This window comes from Chanodichthys erythropterus, chromosome 10 (assembly GCF_024489055.1).
Source record: "Chanodichthys erythropterus isolate Z2021 chromosome 10, ASM2448905v1, whole genome shotgun sequence".
Lineage (NCBI taxonomy): Eukaryota > Metazoa > Chordata > Actinopteri > Cypriniformes > Xenocyprididae > Chanodichthys > Chanodichthys erythropterus.
Window position 1 is genome coordinate 35,857,031 of NC_090230.1, and position 24,650 is coordinate 35,881,680.

General features: G+C 37.6%; 1 protein-coding gene across 1 annotated transcript in view; it reads left to right on the plus strand.

Moving 5' to 3' along the window:
- Window positions 1-2,626: 2,626 nt before the first annotated feature.
- The window catches only part of tcf7l1a (transcription factor 7 like 1a), a 29,770-nt gene continuing 7,746 nt past the window's right edge, over window positions 2,627-24,650 (plus strand). The window contains exons 1-4 of the mRNA XM_067399074.1: window positions 2,627-3,302; window positions 3,427-3,499; window positions 3,593-3,720; window positions 21,531-21,614. Of these exons, the coding sequence (XP_067255175.1) occupies window positions 3,117-3,302; window positions 3,427-3,499; window positions 3,593-3,720; window positions 21,531-21,614 (471 nt within the window). The 5' untranslated portion in view covers window positions 2,627-3,116. The remainder of the gene's footprint in view (window positions 3,303-3,426; window positions 3,500-3,592; window positions 3,721-21,530; window positions 21,615-24,650) is intronic.

The window sequence follows — 24,650 nt, forward strand, 5'->3', positions numbered from 1 at the left end:
TTTCAAGCAATACAGTAATTGAATTTAAACAATAGTTGAGTTAAATATAACTACCCAGCAGTTTGGGCAAACATTTAACCCAACCACTGGGTTAAAACAAAAGAGTGATAGATAGATAGATAGATAGATAGATAGATAGATAGATAGATAGATAGATAGATAGATAGAGTTTGATTGATAGATAGAGTTTGATTGATAGATTAGAAAGAGAAATAGATAGATAGATAGATAGATAGATAGATAGATAGATAGATAGATAGATAGATAGATAGATAGATAGATAGATAGATAGATAGAGTTTGATTGATAGATAGAGTTTGATTGATAGATAGATTAGAAAGAGAAATAGATAGATAGATAGATAGATAGATAGATAGATGATAGATAGATAGATAGATAGATAGATAGATAGATAGATAGATAGAGTTTGATTGATAGATAGAGTTTGATTGATAGATAGATTAGAAAGAGAAATAGATAGATAGATAGATAGATAGATAGATAGATAGATAGATAGATAGATAGATAGATAGATAGATAGATAGATAGATAGATAGATAGATAGATAGATAGATAGAGTTTGATTGATAGATAGATAGATAGATAGATAGAGTTTGATAGATAGATAGAGTTTGATTGATAGATAGATAGATAGATAGATAGATAGATAGATAGATAGATAGATAGATAGATAATTATTGATAGATAGATAGATAGATAGATAGATAGATAGATAGATAGATAGATAGATAGATAGATAGATAGATAGATAGATAGATAGATAGAGTTTGACTGATAGATAGATAGATAGATAGATAGATAGATAGATAGATAGATAGATAGATAGATAGATAGATAGATAGATAGATAGATAGATAGATAGATAGAGTTTGATTGATAGATAGATTAGAAAGAGAAATAGATAGATAGATAGATAGATAGATAGATAGATAGATAGATAGATAGATAGATAGATAGATAGATAGATAGATAGATAGATAGATAGATAGAGTTTGATTGATAGATAGATAGATAGATAGATAGATAGATAGATAGATAGATAGATAGATAGATAGATAGATAGATAGATAGATAGAGTTTGATTGATAGATAGATAGATAGAGTTTGATTGATAGATAGATTAGAAAGAGAAATAGATAGATAGATAGATAGATAGATAGATAGATAGATAGATAGATAGATAGATAGATAGATAGATAGAGTTTGATTGATAGATAGATAGAGAGTTTGATAGATAGATAGATAGATAGATAGATAGATAGATAGATAGATAGATAGATAGATAGATAGATAGATAGATAGATAGATAGATAGATAGATAGATAGATAGATAGATAGATAGAGTTTGATTGATAGATAGATAGATAGATAGAGTTTGATTGATAGATAGATTAGAAAGAGAAATAGATAGATAGATAGATAGATAGATAGATAGATAGATAGATAGATAGATAGATAGATAGATAGATAGATAGATAGATAGATAGATAGATAGATAGATAGATAGATAGAGTTTGATTGATAGATAGATAGATAGATAGATAGATAGATAGATAGATAGATAGATAGATAGATAGATAGATAGATAGATAGATAGATAGATAGAGTTTGATTGATAGATAGATTATAAATAGATAGATAGATAGATAGATAGATAGATATATATATATATATATAGATAGATAGATAGATAGATAGATAGATAGATAGATAGATAGATAGATAGATAGATAGATAGAGTTTGATTGATAGATAGATTAGAAAGAGAAATAGATAGATAGATAGATAGATAGATAGATAGATAGATAGATAGAGTTTGATTGATAGATAGATAGATAGATAGATAGATAGATAGATAGATAGATAGATAGATAGATAGATAGATAGATAGATAGAGTTTGATTGATAGATAGATAGATAGATAGATAGATAGATAGAGTTTGATTGATAGATAGATAGATAGAGTTTGATTGATAGATAGATTAGAAAGAGAAATAGATAGATAGATAGATAGATAGATAGATAGATAGATAGATAGATAGATAGATAGATAGATAGATAGATAGAGTTTGATTGATATATAGATTAGAAAGAGAAATAGATAGATAGATAGATAGATAGATAGATAGATAGATAGATAGATAGATAGATAGATAGATAGATAGATAGATAGATAGATAGATAGAGTTTGATTGATAGATAGATAGATAGATAGATAGATAGATAGATAGATAGATAGAGTTTGATTGATAGATAGATTAGAAAGAGAAATAGATAGATAGATAGATAGATAGATAGATAGATAGATAGATAGATAGATAGATAGATAGATAGATAGATAGATAGATAGATAGATAGATAGATAGATAGAATTATTATTAGTAGTAGTATATAGTAGGAGGCTAGTGTGTAGTTGCTGCTGTTGTTGTTGTAATGAATCTTATTTGTTTCAATCCAGTAGGTCTTTCTTCCAGAAGTGTCGACTGTCTCTTTAAGAGGGTTTGTCTTGTGAACAGAGTGTCGGTTTACATCTCAGACTCCTCCTCCTCCGCTCTGATGAGGGTGTTTCTTCCTTCTACCCCAGTCCACTTCTATCATCCAGGGATACAAATGTTTCTTGATCCACATTCGAGTCTGTCATCGGAGCTGAATTATAAATATTAAACATACAGTCGGGAAGTTCGTGCGCCTTCAATCAAACCATGGGATTGACACACTGACACGGAAAGATTTGGAAGAGAAACTCTGAAGGAACTGGACTGGCTGAAACTTTGTTTCCACACCTTTGTCTCGCGAAACTTTTTTCGTGCATGACTTTTCGTCCTGTGCAGGAGTATCCGAAGATTCCAGACACGCGAATGGATATTAAATGATGGACTGTTTTCGGGGGTTATTTCAGTGTGGTTTAGTAGGAAGCAAACCCCAATCCCTAACCCTCAGGCTTCTGATCTGATCATGGGAAAACTGGGAATGTCTTGTTTTTTCTAGCCTCGGCACATTCGCGCTTCTAAGATTTGGGGTTAGTTCGGATTACAGGTCCTGCTAAGAGAAGAAAGTTTCGTTTTAACCAGACTTTTGGGTTTTTTAGTGCCAACATGCCTCAATTAAACGGAGGAGGAGGTGATGACCTGGGAGCAAACGATGAACTTATTTCCTTCAAAGATGAGGGCGAACAAGAGGAGAAAATATCAGAGAATGTGTCGTCGGAGAGAGATCTGGACGAGGTGAAATCTTCTCTAGTGAACGAGTCCGAGAACAACAGCAGCTCATCAGACTCCGAAGTAAGCAAAACACTTCTGTAGCTACTAGAATTTCAGTGCACTCTGCATCTAATGCATGCGTTTAAGTGTTAATTATTAGTAGTGCTAAAACTAATAAACCGATGCTTTATTTCCCAAATGCAAGCAAACAGACAGGCGTCCTCGACCCAGACCAGACCTAGAAAGTTATGAGAAACAGAGAGAACACTTTGCGGAAGGTAAAAACAGCTCGAGACGTATTCCTTGTGTTTTGTGTGAGTGATTTATGCACGGTAATAACCATTTAAATTCGTTCGCTGTCGCCCCTAAAGCTTTGAGACGACAACAAGATGGAGGATTTTTCAAGGGACCCCCATATGCTGGTTATCCATTTCTTATGATCCCAGATATTACGAATCCATACCTCTCCAACGGATCGCTATCTCCCAGCACACGAACGGTACGTGCCATTCCACTTTAAACGCAACTATCACCTTCATGACGTCACTCTGCACTATGTATTTTTTTTTCAGTTGCAAAACGCGCGTTCTAAAGTCGCCTTTAAGTGCGCCATATTCGCTTCAAGCAGTTCCTTTGTTTTTTGCTTTTTAGAATCCCTTTTAAGACTCCCCAACTAGTAAATACCCAAGCAAGCTTCGCGTTTCAAAAGTTTACCATAGTTTCCCCTCTGTTACCACTTGTTGAGTCTGGAGCATGCATGAATTAGGAGGCCATTCTGCTGCATTGCACAATAAGTCATTTACTTGGGCTCACCCGAGCACAAAAGAAGCCTTTATTTGCCGCCTCCAATGGCACGAAGATGGACTTTTCGCAGTGAGATGTCTGCACAATTAATTTTGTATTATCATAACAGGCGACAAACTGGAGGCAAGCCTAGGCAGATAGGATTCATCCAGCTTTTGGTGTCAGGAATGTGTCTTAACTCCCTTTGTTGTTGTGCGATAGGATGTTGCCGGGTTTGAGAGTTCGATTTACAACTGTGAGCATGGATATGGAAAGAGGGAAGATTTTCATTGCATGCTATTATGGCTTATGTCATAAAGACCTTTGAGTTCATTTGAGCCATATCAAGATTTTTTTTAGATAGCCGGCATAGGAGTACTTCCCCATCAGTGAAACTGTCTTTCAATTAGAGAGCAGTTAGGCGACTATTGTTATCATTAGTTACCGCTTGACGGCCCTGTCGGAGGTCTCTACTGGATGCCCATTATCTTAATGACATCTTCACCTAGGGGGGCGGTTTGGCTACCTGAGCAAGCAAGCCCCCACAGAGGCGTTTGAATCGCAGGCAAATTGCTGCATATGTTTGCCTTCCTCCATTTAGCTCCATTGAAGGATATCTGGAGTGGTTTTTTTGCGCAGCGTTTGCCTGTTGCTCACTAAAGCAGCCCATGTCAATGTATAAGTGATGAGGCATGCGAACGTAGGCTAACATGCCATTGTGGAAAAATTTCAGCGAGCCTGTGGCGATAAACATTCGTTCATTGTGTTCATTGTGCTGCTAACTCGTGAGAATGCTTGAATCTGTTGGTCATGCACTTGGATATTAGATGTGGCATTAGGTTTGCTTGTTTGCAGCACAATGGTTTTTTCAACTCGTCAAATAGCATTATAGCCAAAGAATGGCTGCTGTCGCACGAGAGGTTTGACTAAGGCAAACGGGTTACCTTTAACAGCTGTAACAAAGAGCGACTGTGATTCTAGTAGATAAGATGGATAATAACATCTGACTTCTGGCCTGCTCGTGTGTGTTTATGCGTGTGTGAGACCGAAGGCAACAGATTCAACCATGTCTTCCTCGGTGTACAATAGCAAGGTTGTGTATAGTTTTGGAGTACAAAAGTTAGTGAAGCGCCACTCTGTCTATGAGGGGGAAAAAAAACATGTAATGTTACTGAACCGAAGCTGAAAATTGTTTACAGTAACTGTTGGCACTGGATTTCGAACGTAAACACAACCTGCTATGCGTAGATTTTTCGAGGGAACTTTATTTTCTCTCAGCGTTTTTGTTTTAGTTTGTACGATGGAAAAACACTAAAAGGGTTTCTTGTAGAGGAGCTAGCTTCTCTCTTCTAGTTATAAAGGGCCTTTTATATAATTTTTCTTAACCGAGTTAGTAGGCTTTAACAAGGTTTACTTTGACCCCAGGTTGAAGTTGCTTAAGGTTTTATCTTCCACAATGTCCTCGTTTCATAAATGCTAATTCAGCACTTTTGTAGTTTTCAAAATCCTCATCAGTGTAACAGTATTGCTCTTTGTTTGCTAATTATCACTTCCTTATTAAATAATGTTTCTTAATTGATTTAATTATATTCTAGTGAGTGTAAACGGCAGGGTAAAAGTCCAGTGCTTTTGTGAGCAGATTAGTCAGTAAAGTGTTGTTAGCGCTGTGAAGCTAATCTTGTTTGATTCTGTTGTGACTGTAGTGTTTTGTTTGTTAATTTGGTGTGCTAAAGTTTGTTAGATACTAACATATTTTATGCTAGCTTAAATAAATACTCCTAGTGTAGCATGGGACAGTAGCTGACTTTGCAAAAACTAGCTTGACAAGGTTTCTTTACACCAAGAATGATAATAACTATCTTAGCATCCACACCAAGGCATGATAACATTCTGTTTGTTATAAAGCCCTGGGTATACTTTGTTTTTTGAGTGCACAGCCTTGCAAAACTTGACTCGTATGCATACACAGGCGTTCGACGCATGCGCAGTTTTGAGCAATTTCCCGCCACAAGTTACAACCCATCTAAATATATTCTTCCATGCTAGAGTTGTACAAATGAGGGTACTTTCTAACCTCTTTGCACAATCTGTCATCTGTGTAGGCCTCCGTTGTCGCTGTAGCTTGCATACTTTCTGGTCTGTTCTGTTTTAGGGCTGCACAACGATTAATCGCGATTAATCGTTTGCCAAATAAAAGTCTGTGTTTACGTAATAAATGTGTGTGTTCTGGGTATAATAATTATGTATATATAAATACACACACACATACATGTATAAATTTAAGAAATATATGCATGTATAAATAAATATATATTTAAATATATTTTATATTATATATATAAATATAAACTTTTTCTTAAATATACATATGTATGTGTGTGTATTTATATATACATAATTATTATACACAGAACACACACATTTATTACGTAAACAGACTTTTATTTTGCAAACGATTAACCGCTGTGCAGCCCTATTCTGTTTATGCAGGTTTTCTTCGACTACCTTGTGAATCGACGTGCCCAGGGCACTGTTGCCACCTTGTGGACAAACAAATTACTGCCCAAAAAATTAAAATGCGCATGTGTGACCAAATTCGGTGGTGTGCGTACTCTTCTGGTGAAATTTGCGTCGCGCGGACTGTACGCTGACCCTTGCGTATATGTAAAAAGTGAAGTAAACTTTGGGCTTAAGTGCACACTGCAGTTTTGTCGGACGGATTCTGATTGCCTCTCATTGTTTTATTGTTCATCATCTGGAAAAAAATAATTTCAGCAATATTGTTCTTCTGTACTGATATAGTTGTGGTGTGGACTCTGCTATTCTCAAAGAATTAGAATGATTATTAAAACTTCACAGTTGACAACAACAACAGAGAAAAGGGTGAACAAATGAACAATTTTAAAGCAAAAGCATTGTTTTGGAAGAACTTCCCACTTGTGTATCCACTTCTGTAGAGGGTTGAGCCACGCTAACCCACAATATTAATTAAACTAAAGTGCACTTATTTCACAAAGCAGTACTAGCGAGTAAGTGACAAGCCCTTGATCGCATAACTGCGCTGTCAGAGCACGTCAGAGCCCTTTTTGACTGGCATCCATCTTTCTTAAACTCTCTCCTCTACAATGGTATTTTAAGACCTAGAAGACAATATAAAGTAAACAGAGGAATTGTCCTGCGTACATGAGGGCCTCATTTTACATAAACAAACAGTGCTCAGGAGAGCGGCCCTGTCAACAGCCCAAGTCTTTTCCACACACTCAGCACTCAGAGACGGGGTGGGGGAAGATGGCGAGAGAGAAACCAGGCACCCCCCTCCAGCCCGTCCCACCTCCTCGTCTTCAGCTACAGAGGGGACATTGTCCAGGCCTTTAAGTTAAGACAGCATTCCTGTAGAGCAAGACGGTTCAGGAAACCTGAAAACCGGTGTACGAATGTTTGCACAAATGACCGAATAAACACAGATTTACAATTTTATCCCAAGTTAATGTGTTATAGGGTAGGATGTTTTTTTTTTTTCTCCTGTAAGGATAAACTAAACAAATCCAAATTAATTTAGAAATATTTCTGCCTCTCTTTTGCTGTTTAGAAGAAGTGTGCACTATGAATGCTGTGTCTTGTTAGGAGGCTCAGGAATTACACGAGACATAAACCAATTCTCCTTTTCCCCCTTTTTAACGTTACTGCTTTTTCAAGAGGCGACCATTTAAAAACGTTCCTGCCGTTGGACGCGTTCCACCGAAGACCCTCTCTGGTAACTTGATTATTGACTGGGATTAAAACCAGAAAGTTCCTTAAAGAAAGAAATTTCAAGCCAAACATTATTTTCCTCCTCTGGTTTTCCACACAAGCTTGGCGTCGCTCTAGACGTCGGATTTTTTTTTTTTTTTTTAAGAACGATGCAAAGTAAATATCTAATTTACAAACGTTCCCCCTGAAAGGAGAGTGGTTTATGAATCTGTTTGTGAGGGCAAACCACAGGGGCTGAAGAAATGCTACAGGAAGTAGATAAAGGAATGCAGGGAGCTGTTCCCAAGGCCGGAGTCGTAACGCAGATCTCTTTCCTGTTGATCATATCACGTCCTGCACCGGCCAAAAGGAATCATTCTGAAATTTGCTGCATTTTTGTGATCGCTTTATCTCTTTGGCCAATTATCTTCGTATGGCTCTGTGTTTATAATATACTGCGTAGATAGTGCCGTCGTTACACTGTGGTTTTAATCTGTTTATGTTTTTGTTGTAATGAAGCAGAACTGTAGCTCCATCTAATGCATCTGCGATTTATTATTTTTATTATTTTAACCAAAAAATTGCCTGTTACTAATATACAGTCCTGGAAAAAGCACATTTTATGAATAAATGATATAATTTTATAAGATATTATTAACACAAATATATTTAGTTGTTGCATAATTTAAACTGTTTACACTAATGTTTCGCTATTTCTTTTTATGCAGAGAAAACTATATGTAAGCTATTTGTAACACTGTGGCGGTATCAAAACATTGACTATTTGTTAAACATTTCTACCTGCCCGGCATAGCAACATTGTTTCAGCCAATGGCGTGAGTTTGGGGCAGGGCTATTTGTTTGTATGACCAATGGCGGCCTGGAGTAGTGAGAAATTACACACTTCACCTTTAAGAAACGGATTTTTTATTTTTATTTGTCTCAAAAAAGGAAGTATTATTGTAAAACTCAGAATAGTAGGCTTTATTTATTCATTCATACCTTGAAAGACCTTAATTTGATAAATAAATAAGCCTATTATTCAGATTTTTGGCATTATGCTGCTGTCTTTTTTACATATACAATTTGTTTGTAACTTTCACCTGGATTTTCAGGTGTGTGTTTACTTTTCGTCAATGTAAAGAAAAGCCATTACATTAATTTGTCCTTGTGGGACTTTAACTTTTCTGGAAACTGTGGGCCGTGAATCAAAATGATTACCAGTGTCCGGGAATCTAAAATGAATGCACTTTTATGGACGTGCTCTATTTGGAGCAATATAACAGCATTTTTTTTTTTTCTCAAGGCAGAGTGTATTGGAGCCTCGCTGGAGTTTCTGTGTTGGTTTAGTGAGTGTGTGTGAGCTGCTGACGTCATTCTCCATTGATAAGATTGTGCTGGCAGTGGTCAGCACTCATCAAAACCCACTTCATGTTCAGTTGCATGTCCTGCAGTGAATTTGGCCCCCCCACCTCCCTTTCAGTTGCAAAAAACAGCGAGCTCTCACTCAGAGCTGCGTACTGACTTCATGCATCACTCCATGCTAATAAAACTTGATTGTGCCGGGGATAAAGTTTAAGGGAGTGGGGGGCTTCAGGCTTCATCAGTCTGGTATTTTTAACAGCTGTTTTCAGTTATTACCTCGCAGTCAGAGCTTCCTGGGGCCTCGGGAGGGGGAGGGAGCGGGGTGCAGGGGGGTAGTTAGGGGTAAAGCATTATGGGGGAAAAAAACGAAGCAAGCTGTGGGTGCCAGGTGGGTGAGAAAGTGGGCATGCAGCCAGGAAGCTTGTATGTGTAAGTGTGTGTGCGTCCTGTTGGCTTGGTTGGAGCACGTGAACGCTGCGATAACTTATCTCATCACAGCCCTCTACAGTCTCACATGGCCTTGTTGTGCCCGCTGCTTCATGCCAGGCTGAAAAGGCCTAGGGGAGATCTGATATCAACAGCATCAGGATTTTCTTGTAGGGTGAGGTGTACTTTAAGATAATTCCTTGAGTGATCAGTTGCTTGTGATATGGTTACTGTGCACAGCACTTTTAATTACTGCTGTCTTTTTCCCCCTAATGTTACATTTAGTACAAAGAATCCATGTCGTCTGACATACAAAACCTGATAAAATAAACTGATTGGCTGATGAGTTTTTAAGGGCCAATTCCATCATTGTCATGTTTTTTCGAAATTCAGCTTGCGTATATCACATCATTATCTCATTTAGAATATGTTTCGAGCCTCATTCTATGCAATATTTATAATGCATAAAATTCCAGGGATACACAATATAATTTTGGTATTATATTGTCTATTATATTGTCTATCCAAAATATATTTAAATATATATCAGACATTTTATTAGACATATTTCATAGAACATATAATAAGACATATTGCATGGATATATATATATATAATTATTATTATTATTATTATTATTATTTTTGTTTTATTTATCAGCTGATAGTGGCTTTTATTTATCAGCTGATAGATATCGACCATTTATACTATTTGTACATTTCGATGACCATTACATCATCTAATGCTCACTTAAAATTTAATAATGGTTTTAAATGTAATCTTAAACAAATCTCAAAATTAATTTCCATTTTTAATACTGTACATAATAATATTGTGATTTTGTAAACTCAATTTAAATATTGATTTTAGTTTATTTAGTAACACCAGAACACTTTATTATGTTAAGATGTCTTATATAGTTTTGTAAATTGTATATCTTATATTATTATTATTATTATTACCTTATTGCTGACATGGCGTAAAAAGCCAATAAATAAACAAACATTTAATTTAATTTTAGACAAAATAGAATACGATTTTAATATCAGCCATGTATTGTTTATAGGCCATAATGTGTAAATAATTATTGTGTTATTAACGTTGGGCAATCAGTTCATCGCTATTATTATTCTTAGACAATTCTTGTTGGTAGTTAGACTTGATGCGAAATTGCTTAAATTTTAGGGATTTACTAGTATCGACTCCCTCTAAAAATGGTTTTAACCTCAGTATCTTCAAAACAACAATTAAGCTCACAAATAATTGTCTAAACATTGAAGGGCGTTGCTAGCATTAGTAATGAGTGTACGTATTATTGTAATGGTGTCAGCCGTAAGCTTCGCCCATATTGAGCGCCTTTCCTTGTCTTAAGGAGTCATCGGTGGAGAAGCTCTTTGTGGGCATGGGCTTGGGGGTGGGCAGGCAGCCCCGATTCTCGTGTGAAATGAGGGATGTTCTATAGTGACTCTTGGCCGAGGAGGCAGGGAGTGTATGGGAGCTTTTATGAATAGGGGCCTTTCAGTCGTTCAGTATGGCTCTGAAAGGCTGAACAAAAGCCTAGAGGGTGGCGACTGAGAGCTACACGGTAGATCCACAAAACACTTCACTTTGCAGCGGCGTAGTCGTAATCCCTAAGACATCAGCCATTCCAAATGCACGCATTCAAGAAATGTCACGTAAACAAAGTGGATGGCTGACAAATCTTCGAGAAGTTTAACGCCATAATTGGCGTTCAATTGACTAGGCTTATGGTTGTCAAAATGCTGGATTTGTTGTTGGTCTGGGAGTCTTATTCAAACACAACAGTTGCTGATGTTTTGTGGGAAGTCGTTTCCCTGTACACTACGTTGAATTGGGTCATTTTTCCATGCGTTTGACAGTGAGATACATCTCCATATTGTTTCAGTTAGGGGTGAGAGGTCAAAGTTCACAGCCTGTTGACGTGACTCACAGTTGAGTGGGCACCAAAGTTCCCAGATTCCATCAGGGGGGTCGTCGATGCGCTCCAGGGCTGGCAGCTTTCTCCCGCCTCCTTCCCTTCTAAACTCTCCATTTGGATTTGCTCGGAGCTGTCAGACAACATGTAGCGTAAAAAACAGCGGAGGCCTCACACACACCCTGCCGCTCACTTCCTCGCAAAAACGATGGTCCGTGGCGTGATGATTAATTAGAAAAGAAGAACAAAACAAAACCTTGCTTCAGTTCTTTTGGCTCCAGACATTCATTGGCCCTCCACAGTCTGGGTCATTCAGATTGGTGGAGTGGAAGTGACATAACCGCTGGCACAAAAGAGCAGCCATGTGATTGGAGGAGAATGCGCATTGTGCACCGTTGGGGGGTCCGCCACAGACGCGGCGCATCTACAGCTCTCACCCCGACCACAAGGTTGAGAGCGGCTCCATTGTCACATGACATGTTCACACCGGACCACAAGCTTTTGTGTGTGTGCGTGTTTTTTTGTTCGTACGTGAGAGTGTATGTCTTATCCAGCTGGGCCTTGTCGGTCAGGGCACGGCCCGCCCCTCCCCGCGCACAGCTGCAGTTTGGACCCAGAGGCGCAGTTGAGAGCTTGTGAAAACCCCTTGAGCCTTCCTCATTTCTCCAGATGAGTACCTCATTGTAATCGACTGAACAGGAGTGCAATGATTTTTCTTTTAAGTTCTGGACTTTTTACTCTTATAAACTTGTCTAACATCCTTTACCACTGTTGATGTTGTAGTCAACCAAAACTTGTGCACCATTTTAGGTTTCTTATAGACTTGCCAAAATGCTCACCTTTCCAAACATTCCTTGACTTTGCTGACATCTTTGTCAACCAAAAAAGGTTTCCGACATTGTTTCCCAACCCTTAACTTTTCCAATAGATACATCCCCTAACTTTAAATTCTATGGTCAAATAAAATTTTGAGTTTCTTATAGACTTGTCGAAAGAAGTAGCTATCTTTCCAACGGTCACGTCCTCCACCTTTGTTGACATTGAAATCAACCAATACTCCATTTATAAACTTCTTTGTTATAAACTTGTTTATGCAGTTTGAGTTGGGTAAAATGTTGGAAAAGTTAGAGGATGTATCTGTTAGAACTTTTCCAGCAGTTATGTTTTCTAAATTTGTTGACTATGTTGTCAACCAAAACTCATTAGGAGACGTAACCGTTGGAGCGTTAATCACTTTTGACAAGTTTATAAGAAACCCGAAATGGAGAATGAGTTTTTGTTGACTACAATGTCACCAGAGTTAGGGGATGTAACCGCTCGAAAGTTTATAGGATGAAACTGTGGAAAATGTTTCCAACAACTTTTTCCAACCCTTCACTTTTCCAACAGTTACGTCTCCTAGCTTTGTTGATGCTGCAATCAACCAAAATTTTTTACAACCTGTTAGGTTTCTTATTGATTTGTTGAAAGTGGTAACTTTTCTATCAGTTATGTCCTCTACGTTGAGTAATGTGAGATTAGTGATGTGGCGGTTGGAATGGTTACCAAGATTATCAAGTTTATAAGAAACGGACAGGGCACTAGACCAGAGGGGGGGCCCATGTGGCCACCCGAAGGAATGTGAAATTAACCGAGGGGAACACCCTAGGAACGTGATTTCAACCGAGGCAGGCCTTGCCCATTCTGTGCCCAGGGCACAGCCTTGTCATTAGCAATCCCTGGAAACAGAAGTATGGAGAATGAGTTTTGTTTATGTAAAATGTTGGAGAAGCTGGCGAACGTAACTCTGTTGACATTGTCGACATTGACACCAACTCTTCCTCCATTTGGTGACATTCACTTGCAGTTTGACGTTCATGATCAACATTCATGTTTTTAATTGTGCGACCCAGGCGCCAGTCAGCATGTTGTTTAGGTTTTATACCGTTTGCCTGCGATTGTAAACAATTCCTAGCATCGCATCTCGCTCTCTCTGAAACACTCCCACAGTTTGTCATGGCCAATGTCGTTGGTGCGCTCTTCTAGCCGCCCGGCTCCTAGACCCAACCTCGTGAAAAACCACACAAACACGCTGTGTGTACTTTAGAGCCAGTTACAGCTGCAAGCAGTGAAATCTGGATTGTGTTAGCCCATGCACTGTGATTTATAAATTGTTTCTCAGGCCATAAATTCCCACTATAATTGCACTCCAAGCCCCCTTCCACTCTCCTCACTCTTTCTCTCCCCCCTTCTTTCCCTCTCCGTCTTTCACTTCTTCGCCTCCTGCCCTCGCAGACACGCACACACGCTCCGGAGGTACGTGGTCCGGCACTAATTGTTTGCAGGAGGGAACTGGTTTGACAAGGCAGAAAGTTTTTGAAATTAGACAGGGCGGTCACCGTTGTGATTCAGGGCTGTATGTCGCAGGTATGTTGTGTCATGCCTCCATATCGCCCCCCCTGGACTAGTATTGCACAATAGCAGTTGTAAATGGTCTAAAGATAACGCTTCAGTCATTTAGTGCAATTTCGCAAAAATCTGCATGATTTCCTCTCCTGCATTTAATTGCAGTGGGATTTTTTTTTTTTTTTCTTTCTTTCTTTTTTTTCTTTTTTCCTGAATGTGAAATTCGCTCCCTCGGGCCTCTCTGTGGTAGATTCAAGTTTTATCCTTCACAGCCAACAGGTTATAAAAAATATCCCTGTTTATTTGTTGTGCCTCGAGTTAGGTCTCCATATGGAGGAAAGCTTCTCAATAAATCCGTTTTAAACGAACTGAACTGCAGTGGCTGCTTTGTAATTGTTTTCCAGTTCTGTTGCAGTCGGGTGACATGAGTTTTTTTTTTTTTTTTTTTTTTTTTTTTTTATTGTTTTTTGCAATTTTGACACTGGTTGGACTGGTTGTGGTTTAGCAGGAGGGTTATATTGGGGAAGGGGTGAAGATTGAGTTTGAGGTTGTGTGTGTGTGTGTGTGTGTGTGTGTGTGTGCTGGGGGAGGTAGTCTAGCAAGGGAACACAATAAGCTCTTTGTCTTCATTATGCACTTAGCATTTGAGGAAGACATGAAGGGTTCTCTATTTTACTTTATCTTCAACTGTCTTCAAGGCTAGTGTACCTCAATTTTAGTGGAAATATGTGTCATTTAGTCTTATTCAAATACACTCTGCATTGTTTCAGTCAAATTATTTATATTATTATTGTAAAATATAGTTATTATCATAAGTTGGATGCCTACAAAGTTGTAGATTATTATTCTAGCGAGCACTTTTGGGTTATAAAATGGCTTTGTTATCCCCCTTGGCTGCTTGTGAGTTAACAAGCTCAGACTGTTCATCGTAAACCTGGGTATAGTTTGGACTGCAGTGTTGTAACCAGATACCGAAATACTGGAAACCACATAACTGACTTGTAATTGACTTTAAGGAGGGTGGCTGCATTTTGCCTTTGCAGAAATGCTGAACTCCCAACAGACAGCTTATTACTTTCTCGTGGTCGTAATTATGTGTTGGGTTTTATTTGACCTACTGTTTTGTCTTGAGCCACAATAACACTGTTATTCCTTATGTTGTCAAGGTTTTTTGTGCTTTTCTGGTTAAATAATAGTAAAGATTAATGCATTACACATATTTGAAGTGTATTTCACATTTAAATTATGAAAAATTCGAGTTTAGCGTGTGCATCCTTACCGTGTTTTTTGTAATCAGAAACTGAAGGTATCTCCCAAAGGTAGTTCCTTTTTTCTTCTGCACTCGGACGGTTGATGAATGCAAACTTGGTCTCTGTTGCCGTCCCTAAATGGGCCACATTGCCATGGAAACCCCTGGTCTCCGGATGGCTGACCTCTGAACCAGTTCTTTAAGTAGGCAGTGAATGGAGGGAGTAGTGTTATCAGTGAGGTCACAATAGTATCCATGGGAACTCGGAGAGCAACTGTCAGTCATGAGTCTTTCCTGTCCAGTTCTGTGTGGAAGCCACTGGCTTGATGAAAAGAGGCACTTTAACGCAACTAATGTAGGCAGGTCAGCCAGCGCCACTGAACTACAGGAACAAACCGCAAACATGTGCTCTGTTGCATTAGGATGATTTGTGCTTGGATTTATAAGTGAAGTTTTTTTTTTATAAATAGTAGGGATGCACTGATTTTCGACATAGATTTTCACTGATACTATAAATAGTGTAGTAGAAAAATAGTGTACTTATTTAAACTGTGATCCTTATAGTGACTAATATTATAGATGTATATTGTGTTGTCAGTTTAAAAGTCACAATTTACAAGAGTATGTCAAATATTTTAGTAGTTTTGTAACCTAACTATACTGTCCAAGACTGATAATGTTTAAAAATATTTATTTTATTTTATTTCTTGAATTTCTTTTTTCCAGTTTAAACCAGATGTGCATCTATTATTTAAATTGGATATATATATATATATATATATATATATATATATATATATATATATATATATATATATATATATATATATATATTTATTATTATTATTATTATTATTATTATTATTATTATTATTTTTTTTTTTTTATATATATATTTAAAATACATATATTTAAAACAAATTTTTAATTTTAACATATACAAATATTTAATATATTTAAAATAATATTAATAATATTTTATATATATTTATTATATTATATATTATTATTTTTATTATATATATATATATATATATATATATATATATATATATATATATATATATATATATATATATATATATATATATATATATATATAAAATATATAAAATATGCTTCAAAAATTGGTCTAATCTTGGCCTATACCAAATTATATTATATTTCGCATCCCTAATAAATAAAAATGACTTTTGTGTTCAAAAATGACATTACAGATGATTTTGATCACAGGAAATTGTATTTAATTTGGGTTAAATTCATTTTATGCTTTGGCCATTTATAAGCACACAGTTTTGGATCCAATTCCTAAAACAAAATTAGCATCTGCTGAGCCCTTGAACCTGAAAGTTCCCAGAATCCTGTTGAATTACTTCCTAATGTAATTGGTGGATGAATAGTTGATTTGTTGGTTAAATTACTGCAGTCCAAACGATTATTGTTTCTGTAATAAGATAAGTCTGCTTTAATGAGCTTCTCCTCCTCCTCGGAGTTTAATCTCTGAAATCAGACTTCATAATTACATAATGTTTTGCTTTTTAACAACATTGTTTTTTATTGTTCAAAGTTTGTTTTTCTTCCCATCAGTGAAAAGGCTCAGATCTCTAATTCATGTTTAGAGGCGGTCAAGAATTCCTGTCCCTCCCCTGCAAATTAATTTCCAATTAGCACAGATAGGGGTGTCGTTTGCCTATGAATTGTTTACTTAATTATCGGAAACTCTTGCAGCTCTTAAACAAACAATAGGCCTGAATGCCAACCTGCGGTGAGGGAGGGCTGGAAACCGCTGCCTCTATTGTCTTTCCCTCTGTCAGCAGTGAAAAGAGCAGAAAGAGGTGTCGCTCGCATAAATAAATGAGTCAGGTGATGTCAGACCCCTCTGGCCGCATCAGGGCCTTGCCCTATAGGCATACATGGACGTAATCCAGAGCCTTTTGTCTGGCTTAACTGTTCCGATGCTGAGATGTAATGGATTCCTTTGTGCGCCACCAGCGTTGGTGTGTGGAATGGGTGGAAACATTGGGGAGAAATGTAGGCCATGCTTTAAATGATTGACATGACCTACTTGGCTCCGCCCCACTCAGGATTTGTTTTTCCCCCCTTTTCCAAGAACGTTGCGCTATTTTGTGGAAGCTCTTGCGGTTTGAGGTACAGCGTTTAAAATCCCCGGTATCCAAAACGAAGCCTGCGGTCACAGCAACACATGTTGAGGCTTCCAGATATCCCCTTAAAGGGGTGTCGTCTTCTCTGTTTTGACAGAAGGCTTCATTTCATCCAGCATATGACTGTCAAAAGTATATGTGTGAAGTTTTAAGTTGTCATAATCCTGTTAAAGATCCACATCATCTTTGCTCAGCGGGGCGGAAAGTATTTAAGCAGCATTTCAGTCTTTCTCGGTGACCTTTTGACATTAGGTAGACGGCTACAAACTCACTCCAGGTGTATTTATGAAATTAAACCACATGATCCTGGTTAAAAGTATGTCTTATCCTGCTTAGGGCAATGAGTGACATTTATTTTAAATAATTAACTTTTTTCATAATTCAGTATATTGTTAATATTCAGTATGTATGCTTCAGATTTTATTTTATTTTATTTTTATTTTATTTTATTTTATCAGATTATTCTGCAGATATTTGGTCATTTGGAGATGCATTTATAAATATTAACTAAATTTAAATATAGATAGAATTTAAAAATAATCTAATTTGCTTTAAATTAAATGGTGTCATATACATTATGTCAGCCACCTTGTTCTCTAATGAGCCTGTGTTTACCACAAAATTTTAGTTTTTCAGGTTTTCTTATATAGTATTTGTTTGTGTTGTTTTTCTTTGTGAGGCTTTGATTTATTATGTTGCTCAGCAGGTTGTTACTGCATTTGAAATGTATTTTCAGGGGTTCATATCCGTGTACCATTTCTTTTCTCTTCTCAACAAGAAGTGCATTTTGCATTCGCTAAGCATCTGCTCTTGGAGTTATGGCTTTCAAATACAAATCCCCAGACCCCATGATTGTTTACTTTGGCCGATCTCCCTTTGTGTCTCCAGAAAAGCAGGGCACAGGTCCCTGCAGCCCGGTAGTGTGTTTGTGTGGGAAGGCAAAACTGAGATTGTATTTCAAGATAGTATGTTAAGTTTTCAGTCAAGTGATGGCGGTTATGATGAGGAAGGTAGATTGTATTTTTTCAGTCATCCGTCCACTTTAACTGCAGCTGCAAATACCAGAAACATGGTAAGGCTCTGAGAAACATGTTTCTCAGAGTGGTTCCTCTCAAGAACCATTCACAGATGCCCTCTGGAAGCTGACCACACACTTAAAGGGATAGCTGACCTAAAAAGTAAATTCTGTCATAATTTACTTACCCTCATATTAAACATGCATGACTACTTTTCTTCTGTAGAACATGACAAAAAACAAAGACATGTTGCTTGGACCTCAACATTCTTAAAAATACCATCTTTTGTGTTCCACAGAAGAAAGTCAGTCATACAGGTTTGGAACAACATGAGGGTGAGTTCGTTTTTGGGTCAACTGTCCCTTTAAGGACATTAATTTCAACTGTCTGGCCAAATTAGATGTTGAACTTGCGGCTGTCGTTTATCAACTGTACTACAGACAATGGAAGGTGAAAGTGAACCCAACATCTTTAATAAACAGGCCACAAGGTCTCGATTCATCCTGCCAGCTGTAAGGAAACTGTACCAGTCCCTGCTCATAAAGTGCTTTTGCTTTCCGCACCACCTAACCCTGCAACTCCGTCCACCGGACCATAATGTCTTTTCCATTTTTAGCCCACATTCTTATCCAAACTTCCTCACAATAGTTCCATTTGTGATTACTGAAGTTTAAAGGCATATTAACCCCTAATGTACCATGATGGTTGGTAGTAGAACATGTTTGGGTTATATTAACTATGAGATCATGTTTTTTTTTTTTGTTTTTTGTTTTTTTTTAAAGGTTGCCTTGTTTAAATCTGGCTGGGGGACTACCGATGAAAATTAGCACTTTTGAGCTAACTCGGGTACATTTACATTGTTTTAATGTTTATTAATGTACATTGTCCCCTTTCAAATAAAGAAATAAACTAAACTAAACTAAAGGGTTAGTTCACCCAAAAATGAAAATTCTGTCATTAATAATTTACCCTCATGTCGTTCCTATCCAGAAAGACATCTTCGGAACACAAATTAAGATTGTTTATTTTTTTTTATGAAATGTGTGAGCTTTCTGGCCTCTGACCGCAACATTATTATAATAATAAACTTTATTTTCTATAGCGCCTTTCAAAGTAGCATCTCAAAGCGCTTCACAGAAGGAAAAAAGCATACAATTATACAAACATTACTTTTAAAAAAAAAAAAAAAAAAAGTGAGCTATAAAAAACCCCCACCCCAAATAAGAATATACTATCAAAATTATTATTATCTATTATTATATTAACTATTATTACCACTTTCAAGGCCCAGAAAGATAGTAAAGACATTAAAATAGTCCATGTGACTACAGTGGTTTAACGTTAATATTATAAAGCGACAAGAATACTTGTTGTGCACAAAAAACAAACCACAATAATAACTGTATTCAACAATTTCTTCTCTTCCATGTCAGTCTCCTATGCTATTCATGTAGTAAACACAGTGCGGTGCTTCCGGGTTCTACTTTTTTGCACACGAAAAGTCATCGCTTCATAACATTAAGGTTAAATCACTGTAGTCACATGTACTATGTCTTTACTACCTTTCTAGGCCTTGAAAGGGTTATAACTTTGCAGACTTGACCAGAAAGCTCATGGATTTAATCAAAAACGTCTATATTTGTGTTCCGAAGATGAACGTAGGTCTTACGGGTTTGGAGAGAACAGAATTTTCTGGACAGAATTTTCATTTTTGGGTGAACTAACCCTTTAACGGTTGAATCTGCAGAAGTTTTGGTATCGCAATGTTGCAAAATATTCATCAAATGCTTACGTGAGGGTTTACACAGTTTAGGGATTGCTATTTAGTATTGGTTATTGACTTGAACTTTTGTGAAGCAGTTGTTGCCAAGTGTAATTATGGTACTTGTGAAAAACCAAATTTACTGGAGTATTCAAACGTTAGCATGACTGCATGGTTATTTAATATATAAACTATTTTATTCATTGCATTTCAGGCAAAAATAACTGTATTTTGATATTCAGTTTCTGTGATGTGAGATTTTAACCATATAGCCCACCCGTAGTATATATGCTTGGACATCGATGTATAAGGATTTGCCTACATTTATGGTGTCCCTTAAGTAGAACTATAAATTTGAAAGAGTTCTTGAGGTATATATGATCAGTATAAACCCAGATGCTTTCAGCTCCTAGACTCAAGAGCTTAGATACGGGAACGATGACTCCACGGGAACATCTGATACGGTTTGACTTCTACACAAACCAGATGACTGAGCCAGGCGGGGAAGCTCCATGAAGGGATGAAAAACTCAATTTTATAAATTGCTCCTGAAAATCATAAGCACTGGATGCGAGGGGCCCCAGAAAAGCTGAAAGGCATCAAACTTTGACACGCGCACTGAGCAGTGAGGGCTTTCACAATAAATGTCTCCCTCTGTATAGGAAGTCCAGTCATTCATCACTGTGTGTCTCCTCCCTGCTCCTTCTCTCATTCCATACCACACTCACCCTAACAGCATCGCTTTTGCATTCTCCATATGCTCTCATTGATTTATAGAGGGGTAAAATTAGAGAAAGGCAGATCTCCATTTCTGCTCCATGCATTCTGTAAGGCCCCTTCCTATTCTCCCAGTGCGTTATGGGACTTCCTCCCAGCTGTTCCTCATACTAACATACACACATATTATCCATCCAGCTGGGCATTTACTATGCTGGGACCTGCAGTCCAAATCATATTTAACTTTCACGTTTCACCCCCTCCCCTGGGCAGGACTGCTCTCGTCTCAGCCCCCTAAACTATTCCAGCTAATGCTCCCAGGTGCTAAACAGCACTCGAAGTTCATCTCCACAGCTTTCAAATGAATTAAGACAAAGAACAGCTGGATTTCTGGAATCCGCTGATGACTCAGAGGTCCATTTAATTGATTTCTTCCATTGGATCTTCTTAGCAGACTAATTCAATTTTAAAGGAGTATTCCAGGTTAAATACAGATCTGCGTTTGTGTATTGAAATATGAGTCTGTACTACACTTAATAGTCAACATTTTTAGCTTTGTGGACTTTTCATCCAAGGGGCAAGACTGAATTCCCCCCCCCCCCGTTAAAGATGGAAACTTGGATGTGGTTTTGGCAACTTTTTTTTTTTTTTATCAAGACAGGCATTCTACAACATCATTACATCCATTTGAAGTAAAATTAGTATTTTTGGTTATGCAATGACATGTGGACCACCTGTCAAATGTGTTAATGATTGTCTTTTTCTTTTGTCCTCTGCAGTATCTACAAATGAAATGGCCTCTACTTGACGTTCCTGGCACAGCAGCCCTCAAAGACTCCAGATCACCAACACCAGGGCACTTAGTAAGTCCACCAGCAACTTCATGTTTTGTATAGTTCTCAGTGCAATCAAAAAGGTCTTAAGATAAGTTGGGTATAGACTAACCTTTTTGAAAATAGTCCATTCTTATGTTGTGCTCTTGAATGATATGCGTGCTTGGGGAAACAAATGCTTTGAAAGGCAACATTTTGATCTGAAACCATTAAATGAACGGTAAAATATTGTAATATACTGATATTCAGTTGACCAGGTTGGTTTAACTAGGTTTAAGAGCAAAGGTACATTGGTGACTTCTGTCGCAATGAACAACCTGAAATAAGTTTGCCCACACAAGCACGACTAGCTTTTAGCCGAAGCCTGGCTTAGGCCAAGGGCTTAAGCTTGTCGTTCTAAGTGTCAACAAGCAACTTATTTCCCTGCCATTCCACCCCCTCCGGCTACTCATGCGACCCAACTTTTGACCTGCTTCACCTTTTCCAGACACCACGGCGGAGAACCTCAGGAATGCTCGCTCCAAATGGCAGCTAATCCATTCCGGAGACACGTTTTTTTCACCCTCCAAACATGGAGTTAGTCAGCTCAGAACGAATAAGGTTATGCCATGGTGACAAAGTGATCACTGACTGTGGTCCGAACTGGAAGATTAGAGCGTTTGCCCAAGAGATTCCCAAACAGACCTTTGGGTCCGTTCTGTCTAAATGAGAATCCAATTTAAAGTTCTCAGGCCAAAGTTTACGATGACCTGATAATAGGAACGGTACACTGGGCCTGTTGTGTCTGCCATCTTGTCTTTATTTACTTAGCATGTGTTTCATAAAGCACCTATTATCATGTTTGGGGACTCCAGACAGACTGCAAATATGCAGCAAGGGAATTTCAATCCAATTATACAGAGATGAGTTGACCATTGAAACCTGTTGATGCTGACTTTGCTTTAACACTCAGTATTGTGTTGACCTTACAGAACATAGAAACACTGAATGCTACTGTTCTCCCTCCAGGAAAACGGGCTTCACTTCCTTATTAGATGCTGGCATTGGGGATTAATTTCTGGCATGTAGATCTGGGGCAATCTCTTGTGATTGGAGGATTAATTAGAGTCAGTAAATAATTAGGTGACGTGCAAGAGGGTTTATTGTGTTTCTAATGAATGGCAGGGGCTGCTGAATTCACACCAAGCTGCCAAGAGGGTATGAGTGACCTGTGGAAACCGTTTCTGTGGCTGCACAGATTGGGTCCAGAAGGCACACATGCTAATAGGGTGAGCCAGAGTAGTCCGAAAGGCTCAATTATTCAGGAACCAGGTTTGTTTAGCATTCCATTGGCATCCCTCTGAGTGTGTGTGAGTTTGATATTGCAGCACCAAGCCCACCTCTTCACATTGCCTTCCATACAATGCATCTGGACCCAGGCCACATGAATAATACATCAAACTGAAACAGAGGGGCAGGTGATGTGTGAGGCATTGTGGGAACTTCAGCCTTGTCAACTCCTCTGTAAGCTGTGTGTGAGATTTGTATTGTGTGTATGGTCAAAATCATACTAAAAATCCTGTGGTATTACCATGGGTCATGTATCAAACGGTAATACAATAGTACTTTGAAGTATACCATGGTACAATGTGATAAGCATATTCATATATACCAAAAAATAGCATGACAGTGTCCAAAAACCATGATATTAGCATAATGTTTGCACATGGTTTCTTTTATAATAATACCATGGTACTTTTCTGAACTGAAGGACTAACGTTAAAAGTGTCTTTTTGAAAGCCCATACACTTTACAAACTGAAAATGAGCTTGATCTCCAAATAGTTTAACTGAATGTCCCTTTAGCATTCACATAACTTCACAGAAAATAACATAAATCAAGTTGTAAGCTCATAGTTTTGTATCTGATATGAAGTTCTCAAATATTATCTTTAATCTTAATTTTTTCTTAAGAAATAAATGACAGGCTTTTGTGTTATTTGATTGAGAGGCGGGTATTGCTGAAGACCGCTGAGTCATGGTAAGCGCAGATTTTAGTTGTGACAGGCTTGACGGGAGTTTTTTAATGCGCTGTGTCAAGTTAAAATACTCTAGTGATCACTCTTTTCATGATGGATCGGTGTCACTTCAGAGTACTTGTCCACATTCCTGGTACTAGTAGGTTTTTGGGAAAACAAAATATTCTTGTCTCTTTTCTTAAGTTAGAATATAAGAAATTGGCAGTTAAGAAGAATCTTATTCTTAAGAATGTTTCGTGAATCCCCTTGTTCATAAAACACACATTCAGTCACTGTGTTTAGAAAACACCTACATTAGCAACAGCCAACACAGCAATGGCAATTGGCTAGCCCCCACCTTAGCTGTTGTCTGTCTCAAAGGCATGCACGCACATTAGGCCTAGTCAAGAAATTATGGTTTAAATAATTTATTATAAACTAATAAAGTTTATTAGTCATGAGTCCACCAGCCATTTTCAAATTGTTTTCAAAAATCGGATTACAAATGGAAATTCCATTTAAATTGCCTCCTAATGACATTGACAATTGATGTGAATTGATGACATAGGCATGATGTTTTTGCTGATGGGAAACCAGATGGGTGCGTCATATGATCATATTTTAGTTTCCCCCAATAAAGCTGTTGTGGCCTCATTGTACAATGTCTGGTAAAGTATGAGTATGTAAACCTATGTGAAACAAGATCGCTAAAATCCAGAAAACAGTTCTTAAAGGAAATTCTTAAATGTAACTCAAAGCCATGTGTACCCCTTAGGCTCTAGATGGTGATTATTGTAAATTGTGCCCCATTGTTAGGGATCATACTGTTTGGCTTATACTGCTAGTTTTGGCTTGTCCTCTCCTCTGCACTATTTTATTATCCTTCATTTGAATCTGTGTTTAGCCTCTCATTCTTCCAGCGCTAAAGCGGTTCATTGTGTCTTGATCCCTCTTGCTCAAACGCCTGTTTGCTCAGTAACTCAAGTCAGAGATGGAGGAGGTGTAGCCAAAAGAGAAAAAAAAACAGGCCACATTTGCTTCTTACGCCACAATGTGCTTGTTTTAGCAGA